General features: G+C 43.4%; 1 protein-coding gene across 4 annotated transcripts in view; it reads left to right on the top strand.

Moving 5' to 3' along the window:
- SLC1A2 (solute carrier family 1 member 2) overlaps positions 1-19,446 on the top strand; it is a 75,406-nt gene extending 55,960 nt beyond the window's left edge. Inside the window, exons 8-12 of one of the 4 annotated variants that reach the window (XM_029582740.1) lie at positions 7,742-7,936; positions 14,754-14,888; positions 16,230-16,458; positions 17,372-17,442; positions 19,321-19,446. In XM_029582740.1, coding sequence (XP_029438600.1) covers positions 7,742-7,936; positions 14,754-14,888; positions 16,230-16,458; positions 17,372-17,407 — 595 coding nt within the window. In that variant the 3' untranslated portion in view covers positions 17,408-17,442; positions 19,321-19,446. Of the gene's footprint in view, positions 1-7,741; positions 7,937-14,753; positions 14,889-16,229; positions 17,331-17,371; positions 17,443-19,320 lie in introns of those variants that run through there. The other 3 variants (XM_029582741.1, XM_029582737.1, XM_029582738.1) reach the window with 3 other exon arrangements.
- Positions 19,447-19,873: the final 427 nt, after the last annotated feature.

Raw genomic sequence — 19,873 nt, forward strand, 5'->3', positions numbered from 1 at the left:
TGATGTCACCATTTGGAGAGGCCACTGAGACCTACGAGGCTGGGCGTTTTAGCCAAGCTAGAGTTGGAAGCCGTTTGGCATTATTGTGGGACCCTGTGTTTGGAAATGGGAGGGGAGGGCTTGCTGAGCATGAACTAAGAAAGGGTATCCTGCAGCCAGGACTGTGGCTAGGGGCAAGCAGGATGGGCTCCTGCTGAGAGGCCCCCCAGAGGCTAAAGGAAAGAAGTGTGAGCCACCCACTGTCCAGCCCCCTTCCATACCCACTGTCTGCCCTGGACATGCCTGCTTTTCCCCCAGATTGGCTAATAGTGACTCGGCCTGCCCCAGTGTGGGATCCAGCATGGGGAGGGGGAGTGGGAGTGCAGAGGGTGCTGATAGCACCCGTATCCGGGGCAGCAAGTTCGCTTGTGGCCACCCAGGAGAGTAGAGTACAGTGGAAAAGGCTGACAAACTCTCTTGGATAAGGGGTGATTCACTACAGTCGCTCACGCTTTATGGCTGGCAGCGGCGGTGCTATTTCTTTGGCAGTGTGTGGACAGGAGTAACTAAGCAGGCAGGATGGTCAAACTGCTCTCTTGTTTTCTGCTGTTCTCTGCTATTTCACTATATACGACAAACACTTCCATGTTCATTGCAAGTATTATGTCCATGAAATTGAGGGATCAGTTTTCCCCCGGAATGATTACCTCCTTTATTTATTGTATTGTACTTATTTGATTTATATTCCACTTTTATAACCGCTTCAAAGTGGATTGCATTCAGGTACTGTAGGTACTTAGTGCTTGGATCTTTCTGAGGATAAAGATTTCAGTTCTGTCCCTGAAACTACGACCCACTCCAGAAGCAGAGAGCATAACCTTAATGTCCTAATCTTTGTCCAGCTCCTCCCAGACCAGGCAAAGTCTGCTACTACAGGCCTGCAAAAATGCATTGATGCAATTAATTGTATCTTTCGTTGTATGAACACATTTTTTCCATAATGGGATGAGCCCTTTTGTACATCTTTTTCTAGAGGGTCTCTTCAGTTTGAGAGCACAATCCAGGGTTTGACAATAGGCTCAGCACTGAACAACAATTTAAGCATAACATCTGGCAAGTCAACCCATAGTTGGTTTGTACAGTAGGACAGAGATATTTGGGAACGACTGCATAACAGGGATATCTTTGTCACAGCTCTTGATACCTCCGTCTCCAACATTGTCCAAGAGGCAGAAAAAAGCTGTTGCACCAAGTTCCCAAGAGCCGCTCGTGAAACGTTTTGATTCCAAACCTATATAACATCATTTCCCAGCCACATTTTTTAAATATTTCTTATTGTATCGCTTCTTGAGCACATCCTTCATATATTTTCTTTCCAAAATGAACTGTAGCCGTTTTGGACTGTAAAGATCCCTCCAGTACATTAATTTTGAATCATCACAAAAGAAAACTATAATTAACCTGCTGCAGTAGACCGCTGCTCTTGGGGGAATTACCCTGCGCTTCCAAATAACACACAGTCCTTCCAGATGCAGACTAACGGAATTATTAAACAAACAGTGGAAACATTCTTTTGGCATTAATCAACTGGTTATTTCCATTCATCTAATGCAGCTATATTTTGGCTTTGTGCTCTTAAAATGCATCTGCTATGATGTGTACTTCCGCCAAACTCATGTGCCACTGAAATATTTTTCTATGACCAACCTGCCTCATTAAGATCAATGAAAATCAGTGTTTTCAATGGTAAAACCACCGGGGCAACGCTGCAGAAAAGTTTGCATCATTAAATATAAAATTTGCTAGATTTGTGATTTGAGGTCACTCCTCCATGCTGGAAATCTCCATTTTCTGGGTGTTTCTGGGTTGCTTAGTGTCTCAGGCTCGCCTCCCATGAAAATGTGTATAAAGTATTTCAGCATCTATCTCCATTTCTGCTTCTCTGGGTAGCAAATGGCGGGCACTAAATGCAACCAGGGTGCCCTACGTGCCAGTAGCATAACTCTGATTGCAGGCACCACGTGCACAGATTGTAGCATGCAGTTACCACAAACAGTGCCCATTCAGCAGAGGGCACCTTGGGTAGCAAGAGGGAGGGTGTAAGGTAGGAACTCATTGGGGATGAAAGTGAAAAGCTGGAGGGAAGGATGTTACTAATGGCTATGAGGAGAGGAGGGCAGGCTATCGGGTGAGTGTGTAAGGGGAGAATGTGGGCATGGTGAATGTGTTGGGAGCTGGTCAGGGGTTGGCTGTCTGAGTGTATGATGGAAAGAGGCTCGGTGAGTAGGAGATTCCCAGGGGTGAGGGAAATGGAGGAGGGGGCACTGAATGTACACAAGCCTAAGTCTTTATTTTCCCTGTCATTTCTGATGAGTATATTTAATTAACAGCAACCTCTGTTGCTATTTCATACCCCCAAGAGTCTTAATAATTGACAGGCATTATTTAGCTTTGTCTATTTAGTTCTGGCTTTGATCCATGAAATAAATTTCCATTCTCTTAACCACCTGCTTCTTGCATCAGTGGGAGTAGTTTACATTCTGCCTAACAACAACACCGTCTTTGTAAATGTCGATCATTACATCAGTCCTCTGCCAATGCAAGTGATTCTGTGACCATGAAACTCTCTCAGGATGGTCCTAACATTGGCTCTCAGTTCTTGCCCTCACCCTCTATAGATCGGCTTTTCCAGAAACTTACTAGGTGTATGCAATGAGGTTTGTTTCATTTTGTTAGAGGGCTGTGTGTGTGTGTGAATCTGTTTTGTGTTGTGGCTTTTTTGTTTCATTATTTGGCAACCCCCTTAAATCTCTCTCCCCCATGTTACCCCATCCCTGGGTCTTCAAAGGTCTTCACAAAGGAGCCTCATATGGGCAAGTGGTTCTGAATTCCATGGAAAACCCAAGAGATCTGGTTTTCAGAATAAGCAAAATATGAAAATTAACAAAGTTACAGGCTAGACGTTTCCAAATATATCTCATGAAATGTGCTGTAAAAGCATGGGTGCATCTTTTTAAACCATCTTGTGCAAGGAAGCAATAAAAAGTTTTAATAAGTAAATAAATATCCTGAAAACCAGATTGTCTAGGGGTCCTCTAGGACCGGCTTGAGAACCACTGATTTACAGCACTGCTTATCCCCAGCAGAGATCCACAGTGACCCTGCATGAAAGGCATAGTCATATACAGTGGAGGCAGTGCATGAAAATATCTTACATATTCATTGAGGAAATCCTGAAAACCAGACTGGCTAGAAAGACCACTGAATTAAAGGGCATATCTGCTCAATTTACTGGGGAAAAAAAATCAGATTTTAATGGTTACCGCACAATAGGGTGTGCAGCCCAAAAATTCAGTTTGATCTGGTTTGATGTTCGATATGTGCAAATCTGAACACCGTCCCAACGCCACCCCTCAGAACACCTCTGTTTTAGTGTGCACAGAAGTACACGTGAAGATAAGTTTTATACATATAGGGGTAGATTTTCAAAGGGTTACGGGCCTAACCCCCGAAAACCTGCCCCTGCCTGCCCTTGCACGCGCTGAGCCTATCTTGCATAAGCTTGGCGGCACGCGCAAGCCCTGGGACACACGTATGTCCCGGGGCTTCAAAAAAGGGGCGTTCCGGGGGCGGGGCCGTGGGCATGCACCGGTCCGGGGGCGGGGCTGAGGCCTCCTCCGTTACAGCCCTGCCGAGGGATGGCGCGCCGGAAGCCAGCTGGCGCTCACAAGTTATGCCTACCCAGAGGCAGACGTAACTTTGATGATAAAGGTCAGGGGGGGTTTAGATAGGGGAAGGTGGGGGGAGGTGGAGGGAATGGAGAAAGGCTACGCAGCTCGGTGCACACAAGTTGCACAATTGTGCACTTCCTTGTGCACACCGACCCTGGATTTTATAACATGCGCACATGGCTGCGCGCATGTTATAAAATCGGGCATAGATTTGTTCGCACCGGGTTGTACAAACAAATCTATGCCCACGCGTATGTCTGAAAATCTACCCCATACTTTCTGCATACAATGATCAGCAAATTTTCTAACGAGCCATTTTTAGGTGCACAAAACTGTTTTATGTGTATACATAGCTTTAAGTTACCCTCTAAAAGTCCTTAGGACTCATTAGATCTTTATCTGCTCTCATACACTGTTAAGATTGTCCCCACAGATTGACGGTTTATAAAAGCAATAAATAAAATAAAATAAATAAATGTTACTATGTAAAGACCAAAATAGTTCCATGTTTCAGGGATTTGCATTAGATGTATGCATTAAAGCCAAGTGACATAGTCATTTCCCTGGGCAAATATGTTCTAGCAGTGTTTTCCTCTTAGACAGAAAGTAGGAGAGCAGACACCATAAGTTCTTACTTGTGTTGAATAACTATTAAAAGTATCAGTGATTTTCTTGCTCGTTGGCTCTTTTGACAATGTGGCACATCTGTTTCATATTTGCTGCAAGAAGGAAACAGCACATGAGTGAAACTAAGCAGCATAGCAAAGTGCTGCTCATGGCGAGGTGAGGCAATCGGCGATGCACTGCCGACCATTGAAAAAGCTATTTCCATTATTGAAATTTAATTAAAAAAAATTGTAGACTTGTGGGGGAGTTACTTAGACTTATGTCCTGCAGAATTTGTCTGGAATGTGTTTGCTTTCTGCGTTCTCTTTCCTTAGACTGTGTGTGAAGTCCTCTTGGACTCGGCTGAGGACCTTTCCTGTTCTATAATAAATAACGCCCATGCAATATATAAGCAGGAAGGTAATCCTTCCAAGGAGAGAGGTACAAGTTGATTCCCTTGTTCTCATGTTGGATATAACAGCCACCTTTGATTCTGTTGGAACAGTAAAAGGTGCATGATATATTGCCGAGACCGCGCTTCCTTGATTTGCTTCATTTTTGAGCAATCGTTCTAGGGATCTGACTGTTCACTTTGGTATGGGGTCTCCCAGGGGTCACCCTTGTTCTTTAATGTGTATGTAGCTCCCTTAATTGCTTTCATTGAAAGTTTGCTATGTGACTATTTGTTTGCAGATGATGTCCAAATGATTGTGCATGTGGGTGATGACCAAGGGATGGTAATGGTTAAGTGAAATGCGTGTTTAGAGTTAGTGGCGTGCTACTTAACAGCATCAAACTTAAGGTAAATCTGACAAAACCTAAGCCACTTTGAGGAGGGATACCCCTTGATAGATTACCTAAGCCAAAGGGGATTCAAGTACTGCCACAAAGATGTCTATGTCATTTAGGAGTAGGGTTAGATGACAAACTGTGCACAATCAGATTTCAACAGTGTTCAGGTCTTCCTTTCACCATCTTCAATGGATTTGCCAGTTGGTGTTGCTTATGGCACAGTGCAACATAGCTACATTGATTCATTCTATGCTGATAAGTCAGGATGACCATTTCCCTTCTTTGTATTATTGCTTTATCAGCAGCCAGTTTGTGCCTGCAGCTTGTACAAATTGCAACTGCACAGCTAACGGGGACAAAAATGATGGATCGTATTGGTCCAGGTTTAGAGGGGTTGCATTAGCTACCAGTGGAGTTCAGGTTGCAGTTTAAGGGTTTTAGTATTGATGTTCAAACACCTACATGGATGTGGGTCGTAATGTATAGCTGATGCCTTATCTTGGTATAAAACGTTGAAATTGGACTCTTTCCAATGGTTTGGCTCACTTGACAGTTACTTTCGGCTGCTTTGCACCTGGTCTTTAGAATGCGCTCCTCTTAAAGATTGGTGGTGAAGCCAAAGACCTGAAATTTAGGAAGGCCGTGAAGGTGTGACTACTCAAGTAGGACTTTGTGGAATAAGGCCTGAGATCAGTAATGTGTTAATTTTTTATGGAAGGGTTGATGTGGTTTGAGAGCATAACTTGGAGGTGGGACAGAGGGAAGGCATGTGTTATGTATAGACATATTATTGTTGTGCTGTTTAGTACTGTAACCCGCTTTGGTTGAGTAAAATATTGTGGGCTATCAAGATGAAATAGATGTATAAACAAAGGTACTAAGAATGTGAACTCAATGGAAAAATGAGCCAAAGGATGGTAAAGCAAAGTGGATTTATAGGTAGAAGAATGCTCTCTACTCTGTCATCCTTAAAAATAGCCTGGACCTTATGAACTGAATGAGTTTTCAGATGGAAAGTAAACCTGCAAAGCTTTCATGCTGAATGATGTATGAATGGTAATGAAATATAAAAATATTAACGTTCCTTTGTTTTGAAAAGCAGCAATTAAATGCTAAAAGATCAAGGGTACCATAACAATGCATATTAACATATATTATAAATACAATTAATATTGCATCTTTCATACAGCCATTAAGGCTGCACTCTAACTACTTTCACCTCTCAGACCCATTATCCAAAGACGTTTTTTTTGTTGACATAATGCAATGTTGTAAGCCGCAAAGATTTTGTACTTTTACGGGGAAGTTCATGTTTCTGTGTGTTCTGGGTTGTTTTCTTGCCAGCTTCATGTCTTATGAAAAATAGAGGTTTTACCTGCACTTACACAAAGGGGCTATGAATCACTTCCGTTTAATCATTGCAATATAAGGGGTAACTTGCTGATGCTGCAGTTACTACCCTAAACCAATAAGCCTTGATACTGTTAATGCAACTCCCTCATTGCTCTCTGCTTCAACAGCAAGGGGGAAAGGGGAATTGGATTCAGACAGCGACCAACAAGGACCCCGACTTTTACGGTCTAGGGAAACAAATAAGCAGGGGGGGGGGGGGTAACGTGCTGATGCAGCTGTTACTACCCTTAACCAATAAGCCTTTATATTGTTGATGCAACTCAGATGCAAGATGGACTTGCTGGGCAGACTGGGATGGACCTTTTCTGCCATCATTTCTATGCTTTGTTTCTGTATAGGTGATACAGCAACTGTACTCTTGAAAATTTTATATCATTCTACATTTTCCTTAAATAAGAGTTCACTTGTATATGTAATAAGAGAAAGTCAAACCCCATTCCAGCCCTTTTATTAAGCTGTCATTGCTACCTTCCCATCGTAATGAACCCTGAAACTCGCTAATAGATGCAGGTGTCCTCAGGCCTAGCCTATGCTGTTTTATTGAACTCTGTAACTGCGCTGTTGCTTCACTGACATGAGGAAGGGAGAGTAGTAAACATATTAACTTAGCCCAGAAATGGTCTTGCCTACAGCTTATTTGTTGATGCTCCTTTCTACATGTTCCATCAAATCCAGATATCATTTGCACTGTGATATGTCACCAGTATAATACACTTCAGCTTTTCTTTTTTATTTTTCCAAACGTTGCCTGGACTGCTGCTGGGATTTAAAAGGAGTATTTGGCAGCCCTAGTATTGAGCCGGAAGACACCAAATTACTGGCTGGGTGCCAGTCAAAATAAAGTTTTTGCCGGTAAAAACCCAGGTTTAAAAAAAAAATAACAACAATAATAGGTCAGAATCTCCTCCTTCCGGTAGCCATTTTGTGCTCAGCAGCTGGACTGATGGGTTCCGTGGTGGGGGACCTAGCCCCCATGTCAGACCGCTACAGATGCTCTGCACAAAATGGATGCTGCGACTTTAGCGGCAGTTTATTTCTTCAGGCATGGCGTTCAGCCGGTCAGTCCATTTGTCTTGCCTTCTGGGAGCCAAGCATTGACACAATCCTTTTTTTCCACCCCCTGTAGCAGTGCGCACTGAAGAATTTGCAGCACAGATAACATTTCACTGCTATTAGCAGACTGTAGATCATATCTTTTTGGTAACTTTTTTTTTTTTTAGTGCTGGAACGCTGCCCGTCACATTCCGCTGCCTGGAGGAGAACCTGGGCATTGACAAGCGGGTGACGAGATTTGTCCTTCCCGTCGGAGCCACGATTAACATGGATGGGACAGCCCTGTACGAAGCGGTCGCCGCTATCTTCATTGCTCAGATGAACGGTGTAGTGTTGGACGGGGGACAGATAGTAACCGTGAGGTAAGCCTGGCGCGTTGGGCCCCCGCTCACGCGTCATCGCACACAGGGATTAGTTAATGAAAAAGGAAAGTGAGGACAAAGCCTGGGAACGAGCAGAGTTTGAGATGTTGCAAGTGGAGGAGGTAGGGGAAATGGGCCTGGAGGTCTCCAGCTCCGGTTTCTCAGGTTCCTGTTTGCTGCATGAGGTTGCTTCCTAGGACAGGAACATTTGCTAGTTATACTAAAGCTGCTGCGGTGCCAGTATCCAAGGTTTATCGTATAAATGGTGCTCGTGGCGGGAGAGCTCAGGTCAGTTGCAAACACGGTTACCCAGTTCTTCGGCTTGGCCCCTTCAGCTTCATTAGGATATGACTTGCAGCAGCTCAGTTATGGCTCGCACAATGACTTTTTTTCCCTGTGGAAATCCTCTGCAGAAAGATGCATTTTTATTCGCACAGCATGTAAATCTGACCTTATATATATATTGGGGGGAGAAGGAGACAGGTCTAACATGCACGGTGGGGAATAGGTCCTCAAACGATGAGCACAAATCGACTGAAACAACTGCTTACCTGTATAAATGGTCATTTTTGTTCAGTTCTTTTTTTATTTTGCTGCATTCACCAGTAACCATAAGTCTGTGGAAATGTTGGGTATAATTATTTATTTATTTATTTTATTTAATAACTTTTTTTATACCGGCATTCGTAGGACACATCATGTCGGTTTACAAAAAACTGAGAAGGAAAGGAAATTACAATGAACAGGGGAGGGGGTAACTGGGTGAGTACACAAGTAACAAGAGAGGATATTTAACAAGCAGCGATACAACTATTTGCATTCGGTTAGGGTTATATATGCAAATGAACTAATATACAATGTTACATGGCATGTGCACTTGACACATTTCACATGTGGAACTTGATTACAGTAGCGCGGGGCTTGTGCACTTGATACACAGTGACGGTTACAGAGGGGGGGGTGTGGGGGGGGGGGAGGTTGCAGGGGAGGGGGGGGGGGGGGGGGGGGGGGAAGTTCTGGGGTGGTTGACAAGTATCAGGTAAGGGTATAGGCTAGGTTGGGATTAAGGTGAATAATGGGTAAACATCGGCTAGGATTGGGTGGAATTAGGGTATGCTTGTTTAAAGAGCCAGGTCTTGATTCCTTTTTTGAAATGGCTCAGGGATGGTTCTAAGCGGAGTGTGACGGGTAGGGAATTCCAGAGGGTAGGGCCCGCAATGGAGAAGGCTCTATCCCTAGTGGCGGTGAGGAGTCCAATTTTAAGTGAGGGAGTTTGGAGAGTGCCAGCAAGGGAGTTTCTGGTGGGGCGGTTAGATTGACGGAATTGTGGCATGTCTTCAAGCCAGGGTGAATTGTTGTTGTGTAGTGTGTTGTGGAGGATGGTAAGTGTTTTATATTGGGAACGGAAGGTGATGGGGAGCCAATGGAGGTCTTGGAGTATGGGAGTGATGTGGTCAGTTTTTCTGGTGTTTGTTAAGATTCTTGCCATGGCATTTTGGAGAATTTGGAGTGGTTTAATGGTAGAGGCGGGGAGTCCTAAGAGGAGGGAGTTGCAATAGTCGAGTTTGGTAAGTATGGTGGTTTGCATAACTGTGCGGAAGTCATGGGCGTGGAGAAGGGGCTTAAGTTTTTTGAGGATTTGTAGTTTGTAGAAGCCTCCTTTTAGGAGTGATTTAATGTGGGATTTGAAGCAGAGTTGATTGTCTAGGCTTACTCCTAAATCTCTGACACAGGGCGGTAGTGTGTGATATTGTGAGGCGTCGAGGGTCATTTGGTGGATTGAGTTCAGGGGTTGGTTAGCTAGGATGAGGATTTCAGTTTTCGATGTGTTAAGTGCTAGATGGAGATTGGAGAGGAGAGAGTTAATGGATGTCAAGCATGTTTCCCAGTATTGAAGGGTTTCGCTGATGGATTTTTGAATTGGAATAAGTATTTGTACGTCGTCAGCGTACAGGAAGAATTTTAGTCCTAGTTTAGAGAGGAGGTGGCAGAGGGGGAGTAAGTATATATTGAAGAGGGTGGAGGATAGAGAGGAGCCTTGGGGTACCCCTTGTGTGAGGGGAATGTGTGTGGATTCAAAATCGTCGAGCTTGACTAAGTATTTGCGATGTTCTAGGTATGAGGAGAACCAGGATAAGGCTGCGTTTGAGATGCCTATCTCTGCTAATCGTGATAAGAGGATTTGATGATTTACGGTATCGAACGCGGCTGAGATATCGAGGAGGGCGAGTATATATGATTGTCCGTGGTCCATGCCTTTGAGAACGGTATCCGTTAGTGCGAGTAGGAGTTTTTCGGTGCTGCGGTCTTTACGAAAACCATATTGGGTGGGGTGTAGGATATTGTTTTCTTCTAGGAAATCGGAGAGTTGGGTGTTAACCACTTTCTCCATGATTTTAGATAAGAAGGGCAGATTGGAAATGGGTCTGTAATTTGCAGGGTCATTGTGGTCAAGGGTGGGTTTCTTTAGTAGTGGCTTCACGATGGCGAGTTTAAGTGGGTCAGGGACTTTCCCGGAAGTGATGGAGCAGTTTACGATATCTGCTATAGGTCTTGCAATGGCGGAGGGAATGGAGAGTAGGATTTTTGATGGGATGATGTCTGCGCTATGAGTGGATGGTCGCATCTTTTTTAGTATGGATTCCACTTCCATTACGGAGGTAGTGTCAAGGGAGTTGAGGTTAGTGTTGTTGTCAATTGGTAGTGGGTCTGTGGGTACGGGGTTAGGGGGTAGGCGTGTTAGAATTTTGGAGATTTTATTTTGAAAGTAGTCGGCTAGATTCTCACATTTCTCTATGCTGTTTGTTTCTTGTGAGGATGGAAAGGGGGACTTTGTGAGTTCCGTAACAAGGCAAAATAAGGCGTTTGGATTGAATTTATAACTGTGGATTTTTGCTGCGTAGAAGTCGCGTTTGGCGTGGATGGTTGCTTGTCGGTAAGAATGCAATGTGTGTTTGTAGGATATTTTGTGTGTGGGTGTAGGCTGTTTACGCCAGGTACGTTCTTTGGTTCTGAGGTCTTGTTTTAGTTTTCTAAGTTCATCGGTATACCATGGCTTTCTCTCGGTACGTGTGGGCGTTATAGTTTTATGGATTATGGGGCAAAGATCATTGGCTATGTTGGAAATGGACTTATTCCAAGATAGAAGGGCAGTGTCTGGGTTTGTTAAGTCGAGGTTTTCACTTACTTCGCTGAATGCTAGGGAGAGTTCCTCCGAGGAGCATTGTTTACGGAGGGAAATTGTTTTTTTAAGTGAGCTTGCGATTGGTGTATCAGTATTGATGGTGAGGTGGGCATTGATGAGAAAATGGTCTGACCATGGGACAGGGGTGGTGGTGGGTGTTTGGGGTACTGTAATGCATGTGTTTACAAAGAGGAGGTCGAGGGTGTGGCCAGCTTTGTGTGTGGGTTCAGAGATTAGCTGTCTGAAGCCCAGAGCTTTGAGGGTAAGAAGTAGGGTTTCACAGGCAGGTGTGTTGGGGTGGGTGTCTACGTGGAGATTGAAGTCTCCGAGTATCACTGCGGGTGTGTCTGACTTTATGTTGTCGGAGATGTATTCAATGAGTGGTGATGGGTCCTGTTCAAGTGTGCCAGGGGGGGCGTAGATGAGGCAGATTTGCAAGAATTTAGATTTAAAAAGGCCGATTTCAAGTTTTGGGGGGGGGGGAGCTGGTCTGTAGCTTGAGGTTAAGGACTTTCTTGGTTGCAAGGAGTATGCCGCCGCCTCTTTTTTTGGGCCTAGGGATGGAGAAAATGTCGTATGCCTGTGTTGGGAGTTGGTTGATAAAAACATGGTCTGAGTTCTTTAGCCAGGATTCTGTGATAGCACAGATATCTGGGTTGGAGTCAGTGAGTAAGTCTTGAAGTATGGGGGCTTTCTTTAGGATGGACTGAGCGTTGAATAGGGAGATGGTCAGTGTTACTAGGCCTAGCAGCTGTGTTAGGGGGGAGATCATGATGGGTACAAGGGATTTGTGCTGGGTAGAGGAGTGAGGGTGTGCTGGGCGGAAGGTCCGTTGGTGGGGGTGGTGTATGATTGGGATGGTGGGGAAGCACATTTTGGGAGGGGACAGGTGGGGGGTAGGTAGATGGATGGGTAGAGGTCGGTCGAGAGGTTAGGGGGGGGGGGAGATAGAGTATAGAGTAGTTTGATTGGGGTAGGTGTGATAGATAGTATGGCGTAGGTTTCAGGGGAGTGACCAGGAGCAGGGCTATATATTTAGTGATACATAGTGTAATGATACAGTGTGATATGATAGTGTAATATGTGGTGTAACATACATTGTAAATAAAATGGTACAACTAATTCAGACATATTAGTACAGTATGGTTCAATGTAGTGGGGACAGGCTATGCAGCGCAATATAGTCCAGTGGCCTATTATAGGCTATGGGTGTGGTGGCATAACATATAGTGAGAGGTTCCAGTGAGCTTACCAGATAGATGGTAGGGGTCTGGCAGGAAATGGTTTATACACGCAGTTATCCGGCCTCCGATGCAGGTAGGAGGTCATGTAGTCTCTTGGTCTTGGAAGTTTTTTTAGGAAGTTTTGGGTGCAGGGTTCTGCTGCCGGGTCTTTTTGAACATGTAGAGAGGTTCGGAGTTCGTAGGTCTTCTTTTTTGTGGTCTTTTGCGGCAGTGATGGAGTCGGTGCGTTGAGGGGTAGCGGTGGTGTGGAGTTAGGGTGGACTCTTGGGGCAGCCCGAAGGGGGCTGCACGAAGGGGCTCACAAAGGGGCTTGTGAGCCCCTTCGGCGCGCGACGCACGGCGCGCGGCGCCGGATCCGCTGGGAATTTAAAGGGCCTCTGTGCCCTTTCGGATTGGCTGCAGGTAGGTTTGTTGAGGCGGGCCTTCCTTCTGGTCGGGGGGGCGGCAGGCGAGCCTTGTTTCCGGTCGGGGCGGCGGCAGGACGGAGCGATCGGCCTGCCGCCGCCCCGACCGGGGGGGGCGGCGGCAGGCCCCCCCCGGTCGGGGACTTATGCATCTAAATAGGCTTGGAAAATTATCCCTCCCTGCACAAGTTACGCCTGCACAATCATCCGCATATATTTTTTGAAAAAATGGGCAGGCATCCTTTTTAAAATCCAAACGTATGAATGCAAGTACAAACCCCTCCCCAATGCTGCCCCTCTCCTCTACTCAGTTTAGGTAAATTTACACAGGAGCGTGAGAGATGGGCTATCCTACGTATCAGGTAGGCAATGTTGGGAAAAGTCTATTTCTGTGCATTTGAAGCTGAAGCTCCCTATGTGTTAATGCAGACTCATAAGCATACAGTAAATTGATCACATTTAATCTGCTCAGTCATCCCTGGTATTCATAATTCGTTGGCATGGCAGGTACTCACATGTTCCCTGAAGTAGCCCAAACTCTCCAGCACTTGCCACATTTACAGATTGCTCGAGTCATTTCAGAGCGAACGGACTCTGCTCACTTCTTGCAAACCCCCTGATTTCTTTTCCACATTGTAAAGGAATGTCACTCCCAGCGCCTGAGCGTAGGAATCCTGCTAAGAGCCACTGATTTTCTCAGATCTTGAACAAAAGCTGAACCTTCAGACAGCGGCAACAGCCAAACCTCCTTGCACGCAGAGCAATAATTACAGCAGCAGACTCTGGAATGGAGAGAAAATCCAAACGCACCGGACTCAATCTCATGGCGTTAAGAGTTCTCTTGTTCCAGGAAACGTCCACTTCAGAACCTCCAATGTCCTTTCACTTCGTTTTCAAATTTAGGGTTCTCCTCATAAGACCCGTTTTTCTGCTTTTGTAAAGTTTCAGTTTGGTAAAATCTTAAATCAGCTTAAGGATTCATTTGCTATGTCTCCTAGCACAGAAGAAATAAAACAGTCCCTCCTTACTAAGCTTTTTCCCAAGGACACAAGGGGAGGAAAGGTTTCTTATATTAGGCACCCAGTGGGGAGAAAACCTTTAGTACATCAAGCCCAACGCAACACCCATGCATCAAGTAATTTGGTCTGGATGTGGCTGTTATAATAAATACGACATTACTTTGGGATTTCAGACTTTTGTTGGACCCAAGGTTTGTAATAAAGGAGGGATGACCACCAGTTAGGGTTAACCAGTCCTATCCTTTTAGTATTGACTATTTTCTAGCTGGAGATTATCCAGATGTTTTCATCATACTGACACGTTTGTTACTTATTGCTGTAGCTCATTACCATGATTGCCTATAATTCACTATGTATTTTTTTTTTATTTTGCTTAGCTCGAGGTTTCATCTTCCTACTTTGGCGACCCTCACAACATCGTGTCCCCCAAAAGGGTTGGGTGGCCAAGTGTTAAACTCCCCTCCTGCCCCCATATTGTACAGGTTCTCAGCCCAAAGACCAAAAAGGGACTCTCCTCAGTTCCTAGCTCATGCCTTGCACTTGGATCTTCGTTAAAAAGGGGAATATCTGCATTAGGTAATCTCTGCCATCATCAGCCATAGGGGAAGTGACTCGTTTGACATCTCCTGGCTCAATTCAATCTACTTGTCAGAGAAGGGATTTTTGCATCAGAAAAGTTAATCTCCTGGAGAAACTGGGTTAGTGGTTCTCTGTTCTGGTACTTCCGGCTCCTAGACAGATCTGGTTTTCACAGCAAATACAAGATGAAAATTAACCTGCTTCTTAGAATGGCTGTAGGGCAATATATCCTATGAACTATCTATTGTGGATTTCCTAAAAGCTCGACCTATCTGGGGGACTTAGACCAGACTTAAAAGCCACCAGATGAAGTGATTCTATTCTAGCTGTACACCTTGATTCTGAATAATAAGCTGATGGGGTTGCATGTGCCCTTATTTTTTACAGTTTGACAGCCACTCTGGCAAGCGTTGGAGCTGCCAGCATACCCAGTGCTGGGCTGGTCACCATGCTTCTGATTCTCACAGCAGTGGGACTCCCAACTCAGGACATCAGTTTACTTGTTGCTGTTGACTGGCTCTTGTAAGTATCATGCACTAATTGTCCTGACTTTAGCTTTTCGCTCATTAGTACCAGCATCGTGAAAAATAGTGACGTTGGCCTTCAGGGAGGAGGAATACGTGAATAGCTAGAGGAGAGAGTCTGAGTAAGTGACTTCTTTTCCACTACCTCAAAGCTGTTCACACTGAAGCCACTATTCAGTGGGCCAGTGAGCAGAAAAGCTGCCCAGGATACTCTACCTGGATCGTTAGCAGAATATACACAGATAAGTGTTCCACTGAATGTACCCCGATAGAGTTACCCAGGTAACGTTAGGACCATTCTTTTTCTGACCAGACTTATCCAGCTAAGTTTAGTCTAAGGAGTAGAAACAATGCCCCATCGCTTCTGCCCTGCTGGGTCTCCATCTCAAAATTGCACTGGATGACTCTGTGGCTGGCTAGAGAGATACAGAGATTCTTTCGTTCAACAAAATGGCACTGGCTGGGTCCAGCAGCTCCATGGTCTGGGACCATGCTGGCACAGCATCATAAATTAACACGAGCTCCAAAAGTATAAGTTAACTTTATTCCACCTCTGGTCCATGAGTTAAATTTACAGCATTTAGAAAACACAAACTAAACCTCTCTGCACAGGGGAGTCATAGCTAATGCTTTCATTAACTGGGATTTACATGCAGGCGTACTAATTTGTGTGCACACATTTTCTGTTTGCTAAAATACTTATTAAATTGTGAGTAAAGTTATGTGTCCAAAAATATGCACATGAATAAGAGTAAATGTATACCCAGCCTAGTGCACTTATTATATTGGCCTCAATGACAGGAAAAGAACTAGTATGGATTTTTGCTTCCTTTAATTGAGCCAACATAATGATTATTCAAAGAAAATTCTTGTATCTGAGCTTTGGTGATGACAAAGTTCTGATCTTTAATTAACCCTTGAGAAATGGTGGCACTTACTGGTTAGACCATATTGCTATGAGTTGGGAGAAGTCTTGGCATGTGGACACCAAACTCTGCTCTACCAATGAATTTGTGTGACCTTGACCAACTTGCCTTTATAATTTGTCCTTGGCTAGGTTGTGTAGTTCAGGTGCCAGGAATGAGATGCTAAGGTACTTATCCAAGATGATGATGTACACATTTCTGATATTTTGTATTCTTAAATGAGGATTGGTATCTTTTGTGGATGGTAGGTTATATATAAAACATGGGAATGCTTTTACATCTTTGACTGATGATTGAGTTCCTTAACTTAAAAAATATTTCCAAAGACACTGGAAACTGGAGTCATGAGCCTTACACTTTTCTTGCTGTATTCTCTACTTTCATGCCTTTTCAATGTTTTTTTCCTTTTTCAGAGACCGAATGAGGACATCAGTAAATGTCGTGGGAGACTCCTTTGGAGCGGGTATTGTCTATCATCTTTCCAAGGCAGAGTTGGATGATCTGGATGCTCATCATGGGCAGCAGGACATCGAAATGACCAAGACTCAATCCATTTATGATGATATGAAAAACCATAAGGAAAACAACTCAAACCAATGTGTCTATGCAGCTCACAACTCCGTCATAGTAGATGAGTGCAAGGTACCTTTAAAACTTATGGATGTTGAGACTTGCATATAGCATTGCATGCATGGTGCATCTGTATGTATTGTATAGATTTTTTTTTTTTTTTAATGTTTTTCATACTAATTTGATGGCAGTCTCTATAAGCCCCAGGCAAGATCTGTCTGCCACTGTGCACTATTCTTCAGCATAAAGTAACACTGGCGTGAAATTGACAAATATCTGTAAATACAGTAAAAATAAACTGTGTCAGTGTATCCTGGGAAAGAGCCCAGGAGGAAGGATCAAAGCAGTCCAGCCTTTCTGAAATAAGCATTTGCTCGCTGTTGGCCACAAAATCTATTGTTACTCTTTAAAAATCCAAAATCTTAGTAAAGCTAAGAACTCTGTGCCTGGTACCCAGTAGAGAGAAGGGGAGAAGCCAGCACTGCTTGCTGGTGCGGGACTGAAGAACCTGATACCTTTTCGTCACAGTTACTGTGACTTTTGGGCAAAAGCAAAATTAAGAATTTGCACTATTTCTTTTCAGCCTTCTACGAACTTGGGGCCTTGTTTACTAAGCATTTTTCCCCATTGATTCAGAATGGGAGAAAAGCCTTAATAAATTTGGCCCTTGATTATAATAGGAAATGTTGTAACGTGATATCAAGTCCCACGGCTCTGACTCCCACTATCCAACATGGGCCAGAGGCACTAATTTTTAGGACTGAAGAAATGCTTGGGTTTTCTTTTGGTAAATCCATTGTCTTTAGGGTGGGGGTATAGTGACTGTTACTGCATGACACTTTTTGTACGATTCATTGTAACACTTGTTTGCGAACGACACATGATTGTCATTTTTTGTATAATGCATGCATTTAAATTTCCTGTTTTCGGAATGAGTGTTTGCATTTTTTCATGTTTTCATGTCCCGCTCCTTTTACACATCCAGTCTCTCCGTCATGTGGAATACCAGTCCTGTCTTTAAGTTTTCACATAAAGCCGAGGATAGAAGCATGGAAGGTAAGCTAGGAAAGAATGGGTCACCTCTTTAGAATTAGGGATGCAAAGCATGTGAAAGTGCTGGTTACATCTGCCAGATCAGGACTCAGTTATTCACCCTGAGGGTCCACATTTTCATTGCCTTAGAAATGGAAACACCTTTATGAGCATATAACGTACATTCATTTTTTAGGGTTTTTTTCATGTTGTAGAGATGTTATCCACTGATTTGCATCCCCAGCTGTGGCCTGCTCTTTCACTCCCTCCTTTGCTGTTCTGTGGCCACTCACAACAAACCAGTGTTCAAACTCATCCACAGAGAGGGTCCCCCAACAACATGCACATTCGAGCAGTACAGAAGTCATAAGAACATGCCATACTGGGTCAGACCAAGGGGTCCATCAAGCCCAGCATCCTGTTTCCAACAGTGGCCAATCCAGGCCATAAGAACCTGGCAAGTACCCAAAAACTAAGTCTATCCCATGCTACTGTTGCTAGTAATAGCAGTGGCTATTTTCTAAGTCAACTTGATTAATAGCAGGTAATGGACTTCTCCTCCCAGAACTTATCCAAACCTTTTTTAAACCCAGCTACTCTAACCTCACTAAGCACATCCTTTGGCAACAAATTCCAGAGTTTAATTGAGCATTGAGTGAAAAAGAATTTTCTCTGATTAATTTTAAATGTGCTACTTGCTAACTTCATGGAGTGTCCCCTAGTCCTTCTATTATCTGAAAAAGTAAATAACCGATTCACATTTACCCGTTCTAGACCTCTCATGATCTTAAAGACCTCTATCATATCCCACCTCAGTCGTCTCTTCTCCAAGCTGAACAGCCCTAACCTCTTCAGCCTTTCCTCATAGGGGAGCTGTTCCATCCCCTTTATCATTTTGCTTGCTCTTTTCTGAATTGGGTATAAAGATTTATGTGAAGAGAATAAATACTGAAATTCTAAATTATATTTTTAATTGAGGGAAGGTAGCGCTTGACACATCTGAAAGAAGACAAAAAAAGCATGAAGAGAAAAAAATTGGGCCAAGAATGTCTACTGAAATGTGTTTAATTAGGAAAGATCTTATACTTCTAGGTTTCTATTGATGCACAATTTTTTTTTTTTTTAATTAAAAGCACATATTTAAATGCTAATGCAACAGAACACCCAATGAGCTGTTAAAAACCATTTCCTAGGGCCTGATTCGGAAAGGGTTTTCTCCTACCTTATACCTCTGGGGGAAATAGTTTCTGAATTGGACAGACTATGAAAGAAAGAACTTGTGTTTGGAGCTTGGACATTACAGCTATTGTTCAGCAGTTCCGTTCTGCTCTAATTCCAGCCCAGAAGCAATTTAGCTTGGTTTGGCCTGATAGTAACCAAATCTTTCTTACGCATGATTAGAAATTGTTGTGCAATAAGTTACACAATGTCGCGCTTTAACTGTGATCTGCAGTGCTTTTTAACTCTATATGTTGTGCGTCAATTGCCCTAATTTCTAAAGGTTATTGTTTATGTTCCTCTATTTATGTTGCACCTCTCTCACTCTACGGCTTTAAAGCCAAAGAGTTAATTAGAGCACTTAAGCAACAAGAAAACAAAACCTTTTAGGCAAATAAGTGTTTGCCTTCTTTAAATAATTCTATTGATCAATATACATTTGAATGGCATGTGTGTATGTAGATATAGCTAAATGTCTGGATATTTTGAAGATGATGATAGGACAATCATAACTATAGATGTAGGTTAGACAGAAAAAAGGTAGATACATACATATACGTATATATGTATCCCTTATTAGGATAGATACATAAACATGTAGGTATGGAACCACTCCTTCCAACCCTTGTCTCTTTTAAAAGTGCCTTGCTTTTCTGAACAGATGTTAATGGAAATCATTTACAGGTTACACTGGCAAACAATGGCCAAACTGTAGACAGCAATCCTGTTGAGGAAGAGCCCTCAGAAGCATGAAAACGTCTGAACACAGACTCGAGTTTCATCTCTTTAAAACCTCACGAAGGTGGCCTCATAACAAACGATGACGGAGCAAGGAGCTTTTCATTGTTTTGAATGCAAATAGCTGCATAGTTTATCTGTGAAATGGAGGTGTAAAAATTATTTTAGGTATTCATTGCCAAGTAATGGTCTTAAATCATGGTTCACAAATATATGTATTAATATCTCACTTATATTACTGTAATAATGGAGACAGCGAGAGGAGATTATTTGGGATAATTACATACTATACAATGAAACCTTACTATAAAATCCCTGACTTGTAGGGGCCGTGGTTTCATGGTTATTCCAGCTGTGGCAATGTAATATATTAACGGCAGTGTCAGTGGCTCCCATCACACTTTAAAAGCCACGCCACTGGGGTTATTTTGACTATTTGTAACATTTTTTTTCTTTATTTTGTTACGGTAGAGGAGTAACAGCAATAAAGCTCTTCACT

Source organism: Rhinatrema bivittatum, chromosome 17, assembly GCF_901001135.1.
Source record: "Rhinatrema bivittatum chromosome 17, aRhiBiv1.1, whole genome shotgun sequence".
NCBI classification, from domain to species: domain Eukaryota; kingdom Metazoa; phylum Chordata; class Amphibia; order Gymnophiona; family Rhinatrematidae; genus Rhinatrema; species Rhinatrema bivittatum.